We start from the raw sequence: 18,868 nt of genomic DNA, 5'->3' as shown, positions 1-18,868 counted from the left end.
CTGAATAGCACAGCTATTTTCAGTTAATTCTGCATATCGTTGAACTTTCACATTCTTGGTAATATTACTACATTTAGAACATTCTTGTATTAATTCCACTTTTATAAAACAACAATCAGCTAAATGATTATTTAAAATTATGAAAATCAATTATGCTACTACCATTTATGATTTCCAAATGGAACTACCCAGGCATAAACATGCACACATACATGCTGGACAGGGAACAGGGAAGTATTGCATAAAAAAACATCCATCCCATGCTATTACAACAGTGAACTGCACTAATAAGCGCATCAAAATATTTCGCTGTTATCACATGCATGAACAGGGATGACAAAGCGTGTAGACAATAAAAAAAATAAATAAAACCAAGGAGTGTTTCAGATTTCTATGATGACAGCAGTGTGTCAGAATGTGATACTTTCTTATCTAAAAAGAAGTGGCTCCCTGATCACAAAGAATGTAAACTTGAACAGAAGTAGAACCGCCTTACAGGGCGAATTAATGCTATCGTAATCTGATCTGCCAGCACTTCTTCAAGAGCAAGGCACTTAAAAGGATGCTTCACCCATAAATAAAACATGTCATCATTTACTAACCCTTGTGCTATTCCAGACCTGTATAACAATTGTTTTTTCTTCAGGAGATGTTTCACGCTTCAGTTTAGCATGTTCAACCTTTCCATGTCACAATTTATTACAAGGACCAACAGGGTCTAGCATCATTGATGCCGTTTCCATGATGACATGCAAAGTTTAAAAGGTCATGAAACCCCAGAACACATATTTTGAGACGTGAATAGATATGTACAGACAGTGAAAACACTAACAGCACTTATAAATATTATCAATAAGTGGAAACTGGTTATTTTTTCTTATTTTTGAAGCAATTTCTCTTTCATTCATATGCAGGGTTCATGACACTTTAAAAAGGATTAGGTGTAATGCAATGTGAAAAAAAGATTATTTAAGACACTGACATTGGTATCTGTTCTACTAATACTGCAGTACACTTGTTTTTCCCAAATGTCTTACTGAAAAAAACAGACATTTATAAATCATTTTACCACAAATTGGAAATTTGCTTCTACCAACTATCACAAAGGACAAGAGCTACTCCATAAATGGAGGAAATGACTGGCGGTGTTCTGAAAGCCGCAGACAGTATGTTGGATTTGTCGGAGACAGGCCACAAAATGGACAGACTGCGAAAGAACGCTCTTAAGTCTTGGTTTATATTAGATCGTGCCTGAAGAGTAGGAGATAAGCATCTTCAAAAGCGGTCTGATGAAACTCAGCTATTAAACATACGATAGAATCATTTTATTATTGGCATGCCGCAGATGGTTTGTGCTTTTCACAAAATCCATCTTGTAGCGAGATTGCTAATTTTGTAAGAAACAAAAACCATGGGGCATTCGCACTTGGTTCCATCCACCAAAGTTTTCAAGTTCTTGTTAAAACATGCCCTTATCAGTCTTTAAGCCTTGGGACACCCTCTGGCCAAGCCAATGGGACACACAGAGAAAACGCACAACTGAGAAAACCACATTTTAGAAAGGTAAAAAGATTCCTTGGCACCACATAAGTTCTCTTATTGAGTTTTTACAAGATGGTATGGTGCCAGTTCTGGCCTGTGCTGCCCGGTTCGTGCCATCAGCCCAGTGAAGCATAACAGTGCAGCACTTCATGCTGAATGCTTTCATGACCTCAGTACAGCATTAATAGGCCAAGGAAGGTCCAGGGCATCCGATGGAAAGGTGAGCACAATGGGCTCACATTCTTTACCCAGAAGAACATCTGCACGTATTGCACCGGAGTCTCACTCTATTGGGAGGTCTCTGCTCCATAACCAATCCAAACACACGATTGCTTGTTCCTTTCAACTTTATCTAAACACTACTTTGAGGAATTATGGGTGAAAAAACGTTGCCTCCAGCGAGCAATTCCCTACACTCAGTCACAGCCACAATTGCATCGGGGTTCGGCAGATTCCTCTTTCAACGCGCTCTTCCAGGTGTTTTTTTTTTCTAGGAATGATGATAACTTCAACTTGGTAAATGGCTGACAGGAAGTAAAGTGTTGGGGTTTTTTTGGATTTACATCTTTTCTGTTTTATTGGGGAAGACCTGTGAGATATGATGGCTGAAAATATTTTAAGCAGGGATTATATAGTAACACTTAACTTTATATTCAAAGAATCCTTAAAAATGTTTGAAAAATATTGTGATGGTGACAAGAGTTCGAATAAAAATAGCAGGGTTTGATTTTACAAGTAAAAACAAATGTGGTTGGTTATCGGAATTCTACAAAAACATCTAAAAAAATGCTCTGGTTGATGCCACTGCCATGTAAATATGTTGTTAAATACAATGCTGTGTAATTGACACAAAGAAATTCTGAAAAATTCTATTAGTAACCGTGAATACCGTGTACTTCCATGGTACAGCAAACTGGCATTTCCCCATGCAAAACCACCACAAAGTGTCTAGATACAAATCATGTTTTATGCAAACCCCATAGCCAGATTTCTCATCCACTGTTGAATCCCAAAAAATGTACATTAAACTTTTTAGAAATGAGCCACGAAAAATCATGTCCGCCAAGGTTCTTGTCTTAGCAAGCACTAATTCCTAACAATATATGACTTTAAATTAACCCAGTGTAAAATATGGTTTACTTAACCATAAGTCTTTCACCATGCCGGCACTCAACTCATCACATTTTCCACAGACCTGCAGAGGCAAAAATGGTTATGAAGCTCACTGGTTTCACATTTGGTTTTCGATGGCCATCCCCCACTCACCGTGCCGCTGACTCTGACATCATACAGGCGTGCCCATTCATCCTCATGGCTGTCCACCATCATGACACTGTCCTCCTCCTCCGAACCCCATTCTGCCTGCAGGTCCAACCGTACCTCCTCACCGAGGGAGTGCATGCCAATGGCAGGGAAAAGCCCATCTGGAGCCACCGGCACCACCACGGACCCCACCTTCCATTCACACACACACACACACACACACACACACACACACACACACATAAAGAGAGCTCTGTTAAAGCATTCCATAAAGTTAACCACTATTTTACAGCACATTATAACAGAGAATAAAGACTGCTCTTTGAAAAAATGTCTGTATCACTCCTGACCCTACTATCTGGCCTGCAGGAAAACCAGTCATCAGAAAACAACCCTCAATTTGAAGACTAGACTATTGTGTCTTCAAAGACTTTATCTCTACTGATTCTTGTAACCACTGTAATAGAGTAATAAACAAAATCACTACACACAATAGACTATAGAACTCATAGTTTGATGCAGATGTTATGTGATTAGCTAAAGAATTCTTAAATCTGTAGTGTCTAATTATTTTTTACATAGGGTTGGAAAAGTTAACGCATGCAATTAATTAAACGTGCAATTTGCAGTTTGGTGATTTTGTCATAGAAATACAAAACTAAAGGGATGTTTAGAAACCAAACTAAAAAGTATTATCTAAAAGTAAAATTAAGGCATCTATGTCAGTTCATTGGTATTTTATACAGGTCAACAAAACTACCATTTAAAATTGTTTAAAAAGAAGTTGCTTTTGCTCACCAAGCCTGCATTTATTTGGTCAATGAAAGCATATTGTGAAATATTATTTTAAATAACTACTTTATATTCTAATATATTCAAAAAAGTAATTTATTCATCCAACGCAAAGCTGAATTTTCAGTATCATTACTCCAGTTGATTTGCTGCTCAAGCAACATTTCTTTATATTGTGATGTTGAAAACAGTTTAGCACCAATGTATGGAGACTCACTTCCTTGCCATTCTTTGTAAAAAACACAGTGACGAGTCCAGCATCGAAAGTGTCTGCATAGATACCACAACCAATTCGGTCACCACGGTTACATTTAGGACCAAACTGCTGACCGACGGGGTTGCCGTTGTACAGCCTGTGAACATGAGAGATAGAGGCATCAGTGACATATCATCTGGAAAGGTTCATGGAAAAAGTGATCCTGAATAATAATAAAAATATTAATTAAAAAAAAAAAAAAAAAAAAAAAAAAAAATCACCAGGCAAAAAGAAAAAGCCAATCAATTATTTATTAAAATACATAAATATTTAAACAAGAAAAAGATGACAAATGTAAAAATTGAAATCTATATCTTGAAGTGAACTTACTTTCCATCATCAGCATGGTAAGCTATTGAATGTGGAAGCCAGCCAGGCTGATGGTCAAGTTTGTAATACTGGGGAACCAGCCCAACAGCAATTGTCCCTCTCACTCCAGTATCCATAATGGTCACCTTAAGAAGCAAATAAAAACTATTAAAAACACATGGGCATCAGTATATGGCACAGCTAAACAGTTCTGCTTTTTTTAATGACACTTTGTTTTGAAATGACTAAAGGGCAAAAGACGGCATTCAGGGACTTCTAAGCAAATGCCACCAGTAATGTGCGTCACAAGCAGCACTGATTCCAAAATAACAGACGGTGTTGGAATCAACAGTTAACAAGAAGCATTAGGCTGAGTCACAGGATGGAAATGTCAGGTAACCTGCTATTAAGAATTTTAACGTCTCGGCTACTACTTATCTCTCCCTTTGTATGCAAAGCATCTCGGAAACAACTTCCACATCCTTTTCACGGGCAACCTACTCAGAGCTAGTAAATTTCCAACATACAGCTAAGAAATTTGGAAAGGACTGCCAAAGCTCATTTGTTAAATTTTCTCATGCTCATAAATCAAGTTCTGAGACAGACAGAGCGATTAGTTTCATTATAAATTCAACATGGAATAGGATTTGTTGATCTTGAGGGACTATCATGCAAAAAAGACAAATGAATCCCATTGCATATGACTCAACAATTGCAGCCATACCCTCGGAAGTGGGCAAGCATTGACAAATTTACCCAGCTATTGCTACACAAACTAAACTTAACTCCAAAACCACACACAGGCGTAGAAAAGGGACCCCACCTGTTCCCACAGATTTAGGTCCAAGTCTTCCTTGTCATCTCTTTCGAGGATCTGCTTTCCAAGCTTTAAGAAAGACTGTAAATTCTGATAACCTAGACACGAAAGCTTGCTGCTGGTTTTAAAGCCTTTCCTGCTGCGAATACAGTGCACAATGATTAATTTAAGGGCACTCAATTATTTTACCACAGCTTCAACAAAGAACCGTGCCATGAACCTTGTGGCTACAAAATTCCATGCCGGAGCTCCAGGGAAAATAATCAATTACACTAATAGAGATATTTCCACTTGACTAAGGACAAAATTGATTTGCACATGCACACGTGAGCACCCTGAGAAAACAGAGCAGAGGTTAATCACTGTATGGCACTTCAATGTTGAAACAGGCGGTGAAGGTGCGGCTACACGGTTCAGTTTTGATGGAGCGTTGACTTCCCTGCCCACAGTGGCTGAAATGAAACCCCTGTGAAAACGTAATGAGGAAACATGAGGACGATGCTGACGCATATCCCGACTGGCAGATGACCTTTATGGAGAAGAAGGAAAAAAAGTTCCCAGACTTTGCCAATCTGAAGGATTTTGCATCATCATCAGGTGATGTAGAGCGTATAAGGCAAGAGTTCGTTCTTTATTGATTACTCATAGCTTGCTGCTGAAGAGGTCACATTCATTCCCACTGGCTGCAGATACTCCCAGGGTGCACAATCACGCACTGAGTGACGCTATTGGTCAAAAAGATTGCAAAAAGATGTGCTTGGATGCATTTTTTTTTTTTTTTACAAGTCACAGATAATTATTTAATCACTCTCAGTAATTCCTTATAAAATTGGAAGAACCAAAACAAAGACTTTTACAGAACACTGCTCAATTTAAGAAAGGGTTTTCTTCAAAATCAACTAGATGTGGATTGCCAAAAAATTACTGATAAAAACTTGGTTTTAGACTGTCTAAGGTGTGTACATGTGTGTATATATGTATTTGTTTGTATATATCAAGAATTCCCTCTTCTTGAATGCGGCATTAGTGTCTTGCTGAGCAGAAGACATTTCTGACACTTCTTTTTTGAAACATTGCAAAATATTACAACTATATTTAATAGTGTGAATGTTACAATAAATGTACGGAGCTGTTATATTATTATGTACATATTATTATTGTTTTACCTTTTTATTTTATTTTAAAGAACAACAGTAAAATTACAATACTAATACTTGGGCTTTCAACCCTGGATAACAAGAATAAATGCAATATGCATGTATTAGAAAACAACGCTCTGCAGTTTACTTGTTTAAGGGCATTTCCCAATTTCAATCATCATACAGTAACCAGCAACAACCACCCCTTTTTCTTCTTACTGAATACATGACAAAAGTCTCTTGCTGTCAGTGCTTGTAATGATTTTTGCATATTTCTCGGACAGTTTTAAATACTTTCCTACCATACATGTTTGCAGCATTAGTGCTTCCCTCTGTTAGAATTAGAAAGCTTATTCGTTTTTGCTGCCATTTTACATTGTCTATATTTCGTTGCCATCCCTATAGATATTATCACAGCCTACATCTGCATACACAATAAGTAAAACATGGAACTCTCATCATGAATGAGACACTAGCAAAACACTGCATGCTTAATACGAAGGAACGGCCTCCTAAAAAACCCACAGAAACGTAATAACGATAAATACATAAGAGAGTAACTTCTAAAATGTAGCTAATACTTTATGTTGATTAAAGTACATTTTTCAACTGATACACTGTTAAATGTGCTTTTAGCATTTAGAATTAGATGCATTTTAAACTGCTTAAAAACGACAAAATATTGACTAAATTTAAAGGCTTTTTCATCAAAGCACCAAGAAGACAAAACTTATGTTTGAAAGGAAAAAAAAACAAACACTGGCTGTCTGAAAGGACTCATTTGAGTAACATACAGGGTGTTACTTTCCTGCTCCAATTCCCCAGAGAGGAAGTTCATCACACCAGCTCAATCTGCCGGCAGCAGAAAACCCATCAGAGCTGTCTCCTGCCTCAGATACACATCCAAGCAGCGTCTGCTGCGCTCCATAAATTAAATAACGCTTGCCCTCTCCCAAAGACTAATTTATAGCCCAATCCCTGAGAGTTTTCCGGCATTAAATCACCTGGGAGCTTCTTTTCCAAACTGCATTTTATGGCAAAGTTGCTAGAGAGGTAACGGTGTTATCTGAGCAAATCAACTCAAAAGGGTAGTGTCTGTTGCGATGAGCACGGACGCAGGAAGTTGTTTCCCGAAAGCCATAATTTCGTTAGTGATTTTAACTTTACTTCGCGGGTATCTACTGCATGATTTTGACAAAATTCTACCATGTTATTAAATATCAAAAGATTGTGTTATGCTGATTAATTCAAACTGCTGTAAAATGAATGCTAGACAAAGGCAACGTTGCAAGTTAAACATTTGGAAAATGAAGTGTGACAGGCATATAGGAAATCTTCAAAATCACACTAGGTTAAAATAGTTAAAAAAACACTTGATTTGATATCTGTGTGCATGCAGTTACATAGAGTTATTAGTACTTAGGTGACTGGATTTCCTAACAAAGTCAATGGAAAGGGTGTTGAAATGACTCTAATGTTTTTAGCAACCTGACAACATAGGTGTGCTGCTTACCTCGAAGTAACAGTTTCCCTTTGATAAGGGGCGTGGAGCCACGTAGCAGCCAACTTCATCAGAGTTCCCTTGGTAACTACAGCAGGGAAGTAATAAAAAGCTTAATCTCTAATCACTGTTGCTATAGGTACAATATTAAAATGTCCAGTGATGTGTGGACTAGCTGTTGAAATCACGTTTAGTTGTGTTTCTACATGTTTCACATTGATACAGGTGAGAGCCCTGCTTTTGGAGACCAAACAGTTTGTTTTCTAAAGATTCAAGCCAGAGTTAATTCAGAAAGATCAAGTTGTCACAGGGCTGTCAATGCTACTGATCTTCAAAAATACTACTTGAACTAAAGACATCACAAAATGTGGAGCAAAATACTACGTAAAGGAGTAGTTTAGCCAAAAATATTGAAAGAATAATAAATATATCAACACAAACATATACAGTATATAGAGCTATATACACACACACGACCCTTCAAAAATTATTGCTTATTCGTCACAGTTCTTTTGAACTTTCTACATGGAAAATATATCACTGTTTCCATAGAAATATTCGGAAAAGCTATTTTCAACTTTGATAACAATAGTTGGTTATTGAACAGCAAATTAGCATATTAGAACAACTTCTTAAGAATCACGTGACAATAAAGACTGGAGCAATGATGCCGAAAATGTAGCTTTGCGTCATGTTTAGAATCAAAAGCATTTCTTTAAAACTTAAATTATATTTTACAATATTGCTATTTTACTGTATGTTTTGGCACTTTAATGCAGCCTTAGTATCAGAATCTTTTTCAGCATTTTTTTAAAATCTCAATATACATATTTACAACATTTATGACTGAACTATTCCTTTGAAGTCAGCGAACACATTTTTTGCACTCTTTGAATTCTCAAACTGGACAAACAAATCACTACAATTTAATTGTATTCATTTTTAATTCATCTGCTAGAGACTTGAAGATGAATTACAACATCACATGTGCAAGGCCTGTTTATTTTTCCGATGGATGGAGTTTGCTTTTCATCCTTATTCTGATAAAAAAAAAACAAGTAGCTGCTGACGTTCTCTGAAATTATAATTGTTTCAATCAGTGAGGTCAAGTGAGTCGAGGCTGATTACGTCTTTAGTGACTCAAAAAACACGCACTCACAATGCTTCACGCTCACTGATGTCAATGGCGGTGGATGGTTGTGCAATTCGAAATATACAAATAAATAAGGATGAATGAAAAGCAGTGCAGAAATTGTCCATATAATCTAAGGGGCCAACACAGGCCAGGATCTGATTTTCAAACACACTGGAAAAAGAACAGAGCGAGGGTCACTCGCTGGGTAATCTTACCTTAGCGTGTCTCCGTTCTTCAACATTCGTTTGTATCGCTCTTGATAACGAACAGCACGGACTTCCCTGATTTCTCTGATCCTGCGCCGCCAGTTCAGGAATCTGTAGTGTAAATTGATATCATCCATCTCAAAGGTCTGCGGAGTGGAAAACAGATGCTGTAAGGTTTAAAGGTTTCGGACCGAGCATCTGTGATTCGCAACTCATTCGAAAGACAAGAAGTGGAAGCAATAACAGACTTGCTGTTCTAAAACTGCCATAACGAACTATGGGCAAATCATATGGCTTAGTCATTTTTTTCATCATGCTTTAGTTTTTTGTTTTTTTTAAAGGAATGCTCATTCTCTAAGAAGTTAAGTCTTACCGTTTTTTAAATCCTTTCAGCAAATTTTCTGCTGGTCTTAGTACAATATAACTACAGAAGAGTCAAGTTTTAAAAAGGACAAATATAGAAACTCTTTGGTCATTTTTAAACGAGATGCTTCTGGTCAGATTCAATTATCTATGTTAAGCTATGCTAAAAGTGCTATCGCCAGACCCTGAAATCGGCTGAAAAAATTCAAAAACGTGAAATTTAGCATTCATTTTGTAACACAAAGTGTGCTAGACTGTTTAAACTGTTCACCAGTATTGTTGCAAAATAAAAGCCTGAGGATTTTAAAATGTTACAAGCTTAAAGTTTTAAATGTTTGAAAAATGTAAAACATAATTAATAGTACTGTAACTTTTAGTGTAAAATAACATTACAATTACTAACTTACCTGTAAATTTTTATTTTATTTCACAAAATAATTGTAATATATTGGTTATAGAGTAAAAAGTAAAAGTAGAAGTAAAAATTATTATTAAGCTTAGCATTATTATATTATATTACATTATTCTATTTGAGTGTGAATGTAATGAATTAAGAATAGGTGTAAGTTTATTTAAAGTCCAGCTTTAAAACTTTAAATCACTGAAATCATCACAATATATGACAAAATATTTACAATATCTCACTCACGCACGTAAAAAAAAAAACCCACAAAGATTAAATTGACCACTAACTGTCACTAAAGAAACCATGCACATGTGAATGTGTCGTTAAATTATTGAAATATTAATTAAAATCTCAATAGATAAGCCAGTATTTAATGTATTGGGATCCCAGCTGACATTATAAAATGTTTGAGAACCCCTGCTCTACTGCATATTTATTTCCCCACCTAGACCTAAGATGAGCATTACTCAGAGTCAGCACTAAATACTTATCAGTCAGATATGTTAAACGACATATCAGTCGTTTACAAAACATTTATTTTATCACAGAGCCTTATTGTCATATTTAGACTATACACATTCAGTAAACGACACTACCATAAGGAGTTATCTAAGAGTCCAAAAAGGCCTCAATAGATACTAACGCGTCAGCTGTCATACATACACCCAGGATATGACAGAGCATAACGTAATTCTAGATTGCCAAAATTGTCGTGTCAATAACATGGTGGCACCCTCTACAGCATTTAGCAACAAATACAGATATTATTTGTTTCCCATAAAAAAAATAAATAAATAAAAAAAAAACATTGGACAAACAGAAGTCCAGACAAAAGCATGTGGCTATGTCAATACTGACTACATTAACGCTACATATATATATAATGTCAACAATAAACTATTATCCAACTTCTGTTATAACGGTGCATCGTTACTACTTAAATAATGATTGTGTTTTAAAAAATAACGTTTGTATCACATTCGACACAGAAGGGAATAATTACGTAACAGATGCAATAGCTCGTACTAGCAGGTTAGTTTCAATCACTGCTAATCACCTTGCATAGCTAACAAATTATTAGCTTTGAGGCCTACTCGAAATAAAATACAAAACATACAGAACCGTTTAATATCTAGTCATTACAGTGTAACGCATCTAAATAGTATGCCGTCACGTACGTACCTTATGTACATCAGTAGGTAAGACGTTATAGCTTTCTAAGGCCACTTATGTTTACTTCTATCTACCGACTCCATTAGCTAAGCTACCTGACAAACTTCGCACAAGTGAGAGCGGCTCTTCCTGGATGGCGTCAGTCGACGAATGAATGCAACGCACCAATGAAAGGCATCACAGAAGTGATTGACAGGTGTTTGACCAATGAGATACTTCGCAGCGAATCGCAGGGCTTTTCAAGTTGGACTTCAAGAACTGCGCAAGAGAAACTAGTTTGGTCAATTTTAGGAAGCCTTACATATAATTTTATATGAATGAACGAATAAAACATAAAGTATATACTTTTTTTAAGACGGTATGTATATATGTATAGCCTACACTGTGTCCTATTAAGTATATAGCATACGTTATCGTCGTAGAATCATGCGTTTTTTTAATTTAAAATACGATTGTGGCTATATTTAAGTGACAATATGCAGTCAGCTTTTCCTCATCACAAAAATAAACCCAACAAAGAGGATATATTTAGCAATGATGAGCAGTTGACTGAATATTATTACTTGAATTCTGCCACAATTACATGCGTTAAAGTAAAACCACATTTTAAAAATTACATCAAGTATTGATTTGAAACCATTTTTTCTTTAAAGATTAAAGAGAGACATTCATCCTGTATAAGTGGTCCAATATACATAATTTCCCTTGTCAATGGTTGTTATTCTGAAGAATCTGGCGAGGGAATACCAAGTTAGACCAATCAGAATCCATTAAGTGATGTAATTTAATGAAGTGACACAAATACTAAAATTATGAACACAATTGTTGACACAACTATTTCCATTTTTCATTTACTGTGAAGACGTATTTTCTTTCTATCAAAACTGTCTGGCGCTCTATTACCTCACACAGCTTAAAAGTGAGTTACAGAACATTTGGCACAATCTAAAGGCCCCTTGTAATAGTGACTCATAATGACTGCAGGAGTTAAATGTACTGTAAGCGTATGGGCAGTAACATCTGAAAGACAGGATGATGCATGCATCTAATTTTTGGTGTAAGTTACACTGAGAAATCGCTGACAAATGGAAGCAGAAAAGTTTAAAAAGAAGCATAAGAGCCGGAACAATAGAAATCTGACTTGTAGACAGAGGAGGAAAACCGTGTAATCTGGTGAATCTGGAAACAGAGAGACCCCATCGGTTTGGCATGCTTCTTGGAACATTCTCCAGCCAGAACATGTGGAAACAGAGAATGGGGTCGTGCTGTGGCACGGATGGGAATGTCAGACGGCAGGTGATTTTTGCCTTCTTTGCCAAGACTAATCAACTCTAATAAGAGAACACCAGCCAGCCGACTTCTCCCTAAACAAAGAACACTCCAACATTTTGTGGTTTCCAGAAGTTAAATAACTAGAGTAGGCCTGGCCTAACAAATCGGGATCGTTCAATGGTATTCGTAACCGATAAACAGATCTATTCTGCGGCACAAACCGAGACTCAGAAGGCAAACATGTTTGTGTTAAAAAGAACTATGACCACACATGTCAATATCGCAAGATAATCATCTAAATCCTGTTTGCTTCTGCACTCATACCACCCCATCTTTGACATCTTAACTTTCATGCCGCTTCACGACAACAACAAATAAACACCACTCTGTCCTTATGGGACCCCTTCAGCTGGGTGTGACCTGAAAGCAGGCTTTTGCATGTAAGAGACCCCATCAGACACATCTGCTTGGTGCATCCCGATGGTAAAAATAGTTGGTATAAATCTTGGCATAAACCCCTTGGCCACTGTATGGAATTTTCATCATCTTCAACAAAAGCACTCAGAGACTTCTGGGCACTAAAAGACGACTCATAAACTCTCGATTAATGGTATCTGGGCCAAAGGACAACTCTGAACTTTATGTAGTCTTCCAAGGAGATCAGATTTATCTGGTTGACTAGGCTGATGGATTGCATTATTAGCTGCTGGCATATATCGTCTTGAGAACATTCCAGCGAAAACACTGCCCCAATTATCCACACGGTTCCTTCTCCAAAATAAACTATTAAGTGGCAGAATCACCGTTGGTTGAATCACTCCATCATTAAGCAATGTTCTCAATTCAGGTACCCGTTCAATTAGCTTCACTCTTAAAAAAAAAGGTGCTTAAAGATTCTTCACAGTGATGAAGAACAAGAAGAACAATTTTTGGTACCACAAAGAACAATTTGTTGTTAACGTTATATTCATTCTTTCATATCATATCCCAAGAGCAACCAACAAACTACTGAAAAATCATGAGTGAGTCAATTAAAACAAGTAGAGGCTTGGATTCAGAAATTTCTTGTGTCAATGTTCAACGTGTTGATATTATCGAGATTGCTTGGTCCGTATATGTGTCATTTTCTTGTTAATTCCTATCTTCCCTGAAAAACCTCAAGCTCACGTTCGTCTACATCCATCTCAAAATCCAATCAACTGAACTTCAAACCAAATCCCTGCTTCACATTTTGTCTTTTTCGCTGCTCTGAAGTATTTCACAAATGGAAGAAAAGATCCGTCACCACTTCACCTTCATCGCAACTTTAATAAGTAGTTTTTCTGCATCTGACAGATCGTGAAAAGGTTAAAAAAGTAACAAATAATACAATGCTCTATAAAAAACAGGACTTCTATTAAGTGGCTGATCTTTTTAGCATTCTTCGAAGCAACAGGGTTAATGGTGCGACTCTCCCACAAGCAAATTACCGTAGTCGGCAGAGAAATGGAATCCCTCGCCTTCATTGTTACCATGGCAAAGATTACTAGAATGCTCTAACATTTTCACAGATGATGCAGAAAAAGTAACCATCATAGCCAGAGTAAGTATCCTGGGCAAAGGAATGTTTCCAGATACAATAATGGGTGAGGGAAAGCTGGAGCAGTGCTTGATGATTTCTAAAAGGAAAAATAATCTCTCTCTCTCTTTCTTTCCACCCCCCCTTACACATTCTCTCTCCCTCCTCTCTCTCTCTCTCTCTCTCTCTCTCTCTCTCTCTCTGTCTCTCAGTCCCAGCCCCTGAAGGTGTCATAACTGTGCTCTCTCCCTCTCGCTCTCTATCACCGCCTTTCAGATCTTTAAAAGCCGCTGCTTGCCGTTTCTCACTCGTTCTCGGTTTGTATCCTCTGGCACTGCAGGGGACTCCCGGCTCGCAGCCTCACCAAGCTGAAAAGCGAGCAAAGAAACAGAGAGGGGAAAGAGAAACAGACTTCCAGAAATAGCATCAGCCACGTACGACACAACCGAGCATGGAGAACCTGAGACCCGGACGCAAGATGTCTTTCCTTTCCAACTTGACGCCCGTTGTCCTGTTGCTGATCTACAGTGGATCCTGGTCTTTGGCGGGTCGCTTGGGCCCCCACAAGAACTGCCTGAGCTGCAAAGACGGGCACCCTTCGGGCGTGGGCCGGGCCTCCAGGGACCCGGCCGGGGTGCCCAGCACCACTGTGCTGGCGTCGGGGGAGCCCTGCGGGGTTTACACTCTGAGCTGCGCCAAGGGGCTTCGCTGCGTGCCCCCTCCACGTGAACACAGCCCCCTTCAGGCTCTGCTGCAGGGCAGAGGCTTCTGCGCCAAACAGAGCAGAACCAGTCCCACCGAGAGGCCCCGCCCCACAGGTAAGAGTTTCAGCCAGCGGATGCCTTTGCGGTCCCTTCCTCCGTGCCGTAGCTTCACCCTGGCATCGCCGTGCCGCATGCAGTGAGAAAATGCGATGGCTAATCTGCTTTAAGTACCACAGCGAAATAGCTCAAGGATGCATTTCAGGTTCCACGGATGTGCTGGCAAGCCGCTGCGCTGCAGTGTCCATATCAGAGGCTTGGTAGGATGACAAAACTGTAACTGAACCAAGGACATGTGCATAAAGTGCCGGGAATAGCTGCTGGTTTGCATGTGATGGCTGTAAATTCCTGCAGGGTGTAAAGGCATTTCTGTGATTTAAGGCTTTCACACGTCGTAAATACGCATGATGAAGATCACTTGTAATAATGGCCATTTGGATGAATGGTTGTATATGAGTATAGATGTATGTGTGTGCGTATGTATGTATAGTTGTGTAACGTCTATGCAACTGTGCCATGCATATGGACATCTGAACTATTTAGAGCAGAATAAAGAGGAGAAACAGAGGGGAAAAAGAGCAAGAGTAGTGTATGTGTGTGTTCTTGAGTGTATATCAGTGTCACCCACATTCCTACAGTGTCATTTCGTGTAGCAGGTGAAATGTAGTCATGCAGTCTCCATCTACTGTTGACTTTCAGTCATTACAACTTAAGAGGCGTAGCCTATATTGTCAAGTTGTATGAATGATATCAGGAACTACTGCTTCAAAAATGTGGGTTTGCCCAGATTAAATACCCCAATTCACACAATACATACTCCTAAATCACAGCCAAACATATTCATTTAGGTGAATCACAGGTTTCAATGTCTTTTTCTCAAAAATGCAGAGTCATAATTCAGTATTAATGTCCCTTTTTTCACACAGGGCCACATCCTTCAAATAGCGGTGAAATAGACAAGGTGAGTCTATCTTTTGGTCTTTGGCTTCTATAGTTAATGCTAAGCTTAATTATAAACCAAGATAAATGGTTAATTATGGTCATTAATTGTTTTATATCAAATCATATTAAATATTAAAGACAGGTCAGATTGTGGCTGTATAACTAAAGTGGAACTCTAGTTTTAAGATGCTGAAAACCTTATGATTTTATGTGATTATTATATAACTGAATATACTCATTTTATATTGTATATCTGTGCACCTCTAGGTTGCACTATATACAAAACAATTAGTGCCAGAACAGAATGGAACAAATGGACCAAAATGCCTCTTATAAAGGCCAATATATCCTAATATGATGTGTGGCATTCCAACATTTTGTTCCCTCACCAGGCTCCATGTCGTAAGCTGCTCAACACTGTCCTGCGAGGTCTCGAGCTCACCATTTTCCAGTCCGATCGAGACATCTACATCCCAAACTGCGACACTCGTGGGTTCTACAGGAAAAAGCAGGTACTGATTAATCAATATGAAGTGGAAATTAGTTTTTCAAGATTCAAGTGGCTCTCGTTTAACAACCAGAAGGGTTATTTTACCACTGTATTGTTAGTTCTTCTGGTTTTGTAATAGTAACACTTCCTTGTGGAAGTTCGTTTTGATATCACCATTATGAGCCATTCTGCATTGCGAATGACAACCTTCGCCGTATCAAAGCCAGAACAATCTCCTGTTGTCTTGTAGTGTCGGTCTTCTAAGGGCATGCAGCGTGGCCACTGCTGGTGCGTCGATGAGATGGGCAACACCGTGCCATCACGTGCCGGGGAGGATGGCATTTTACCATGTGATGGAGAGTGAGGGGAGCGACGGCCCCGCAGCTCTGAGCCTGGAGGAAGAGGAGGGGTACAGGGAGAGGGGATGACTTCAGCTCGGTGCAAGACACTGCCTGACCAGGACACACCAGGGATAAACCACTTCACATGGGAACGGGCCCTCACTCAGAACGTCCAGACCACGTTCACTGCCATAAACTCGAAAAAAAACAGCATCAGAACACAGAAATAATGACCACTACACCACATGAGCTTAAGCTGGGATAGGTCAGCTGTTACAGAGAGGTATTTCATTCCTGGCCACAACTCCTACGTTTGTTTCTCAATGGGCTGTTTAACTTTTAAGCAGATGGGGTGACGTCCCCTCTCCCCTTCTCCAATGATACACTGACTAAACTATACTTATGAAAATGGAATATACCTTTGCGTCTAATTTATTCTGGAGCATTACTAAATTTCCTTGAATCGTTTCCTCAAAGACTTGCATACTTTTGAATCGTACACATTGTCATGTAATCGACATCTAAACGCTATCATAATATGCACATTTGGGAAGTACTCCTTTTTTTCGTTCATATACGACACTGACCGCAAACACACATCGTGGATTATTTGTACATAAGTGAGGTTATTGTGGTTGGTTGTGTCATGAGGTGGAATATTCTTGAATGCTGATGGCTGTTACCTTTTTCGAGAAGTTGTTAGGCATATTTTTATATATTTCAATATGCTATTTTATATATATATATATATAAAATATATATAAATTGTTGATTTATTTAATGAACTACAATGCCATGTATTTTTATATTGTCAGCAGTTTTTCATTGTCAAAACAGAGCTTATTTTATTTGCTAAAACAGTGAGCGCCATGTGTTGGTGTCACCATAAAAAGGGATTAAAAACAAAAATACAATTTAAACACACCCTTAAGAGCATTTACTGCTGTACATGTGTTTTTTTTATATATAATTTGTATTATTTTATGTCATTATTTATGTCGATATGTTGATTCTTAGGTATTGGAAAGTGTTAGTATATCGCTTAATTTTTAATATTTCTGATTGTATTCTGGGTATTTTGTTCAGAACTCTGTGTTTTCTCATTCCCAAAATGCATTGAGAAAAAGTGCACAAAATAATGTCTGATCAATGTATCTCACACTGATTTTGTTGTATCAATATATGTGCCAGTAGTTGTGGGCCCTTGAAACGGAGCCCATTGGAAAAAATAAAATAAAATAACGTGTGCAAGAACTATGATAAAAAAATAAATAAATGAATAAAATAAACGGATACAGAGAAAAATAAATGCATATGTTAATATAAAGACTTGACTCTTTGCAGGTTCTCATTTGGAAACAATCATGCATGAAATTGAATACGATATATCACTATCAAACCATGCACATGCACAACTGAAATAGAAAAAAAAAAACAGAAGCAATGAATTAGCAAAAGGCAACAAGAAAGAGCAGATGCTGCTGTTGGCTGCAAAAATACAGCCATATGCTCATACAACTGTCACATACAAATATTGCCTTGTGCATACTGAGCTATGGTGACTGTGCATTTTTGCAAGCCCAGACCAGATTTTGCTTGCTAATAATAACTTTATGCTTTATCAGGGTATAACATCTTGTTATATCAGCCAAGTAGTTACATATAATGCTATTTATACGACCTAATTCTCATGAATATAAAGGGAAGATTAAATATTTAGAGTGCTGGAGGTTTTGTGCCAAGATTCATGCACATGTATACTCACACAACAATCCATATGCTTGTTTCCAAGGTAACAACATATAGCAGAATATAGCATATGTCTGTGCTTTCATCATGCCCTACTTTGAATCGCTGTGACTTGGAGAATTTATATGCTCTGTAACATAAGCTACATTTTGGTATGCATATATTATTCGCTGTGAATCAAGAGAGCCAAAATACAGAATCTGCAGAGGAAGAAACAAAATATAATCGGTATTTTTACTCACATTTGAAATGACATTTGATCAGTGTTGGTAAGGATACTTTGAAAATGTAATAGGTTACAAGTTACTATATCTAAAATGCAATAAGTAGTATAGTGAAAGTACTGCAATTACTTTATTAAAGTAATGTAAATGTTTACACTTGATTATTTTTTTTAATTTGTGATGTTTTCAACAATTTTCAAAAATGTACACCAGGCAGGGTTAACCTTAAAGTAACACTGTCACTTTCAAAACAATGCATCTAACAATGCAACTATTCTGCGTCCTAAAGAAGTGGTTCTCGAATGGAGGTACGCATACCCCTAGAGGTACTTGGGGGTACTTAAGGGGGTACGTGGGAGAAAGTGGAACATTTAGGAATAAATCTTGAAAATAGGTTATTGTATTTTTATATAAAATTAGGACTTCACAAAGTTGCTTTAAAATAAAAGTCATACCTTTAAAATGCATTTAAAGGTATTAAAAGTTATTTATTGGGACCCGTCCTGGATGCGGAAGCAGAAGCAGTGTCTGCGCACGAAATAATGTACATTCATTTAGGAGAGGTTGCGATAAAATGGACAGGTGGCTTATTAAAAAAAGACAAGTTCCTCTGAAAGAAGATGAACATA

The 18,868-nt window shown here is 37.8% G+C and overlaps 2 protein-coding genes across 7 annotated transcripts in view; one reads left to right on the top strand and one right to left on the bottom strand.

Annotated features, from left to right (window-relative positions):
- The window catches only part of spryd3 (SPRY domain containing 3), a 38,164-nt gene extending 23,845 nt beyond the window's left edge, over positions 1-14,319 (bottom strand). The window contains exons 1-6 of one of the 6 annotated variants that reach the window (XM_043224708.1): positions 14,193-14,319; positions 8,970-9,106; positions 7,632-7,707; positions 4,184-4,308; positions 3,815-3,950; positions 2,809-2,997 (exon numbers count right to left, since the gene is read on the bottom strand). In XM_043224708.1, the coding sequence (XP_043080643.1) occupies positions 2,809-2,997; positions 3,815-3,950; positions 4,184-4,308; positions 7,632-7,707; positions 8,970-9,097 (654 nt within the window). In that variant the 5' untranslated portion in view covers positions 9,098-9,106; positions 14,193-14,319. Of the gene's footprint in view, positions 1-2,808; positions 2,998-3,814; positions 3,951-4,183; positions 4,309-4,985; positions 5,119-7,631; positions 7,708-8,969; positions 9,107-10,911; positions 11,068-14,030 lie in introns of those variants that run through there. The other 5 variants (XM_043224704.1, XM_043224706.1, XM_043224707.1 and 2 more) reach the window with 5 other exon arrangements.
- igfbp6b (insulin-like growth factor binding protein 6b) lies at positions 14,184-17,593 on the top strand. Its single transcript, XM_043224711.1, has 4 exons — positions 14,184-14,550; positions 15,420-15,454; positions 15,828-15,947; positions 16,176-17,593. Exons 1-4 carry the CDS (start codon positions 14,184-14,186, stop codon positions 16,287-16,289), a joined length of 636 nt encoding a protein of 211 aa, XP_043080646.1. The 3' UTR covers positions 16,290-17,593.
- The last annotated feature ends 1,275 nt before the right edge of the window (positions 17,594-18,868 follow it).

The sequence above is a fragment of the Puntigrus tetrazona genome, chromosome 23 (assembly GCF_018831695.1).
Source record: "Puntigrus tetrazona isolate hp1 chromosome 23, ASM1883169v1, whole genome shotgun sequence".
NCBI classification, from domain to species: domain Eukaryota; kingdom Metazoa; phylum Chordata; class Actinopteri; order Cypriniformes; family Cyprinidae; genus Puntigrus; species Puntigrus tetrazona.
Note: the sequence above shows the minus strand (reverse complement) of the source record. Positions and strands in the feature narration are given on the sequence as shown.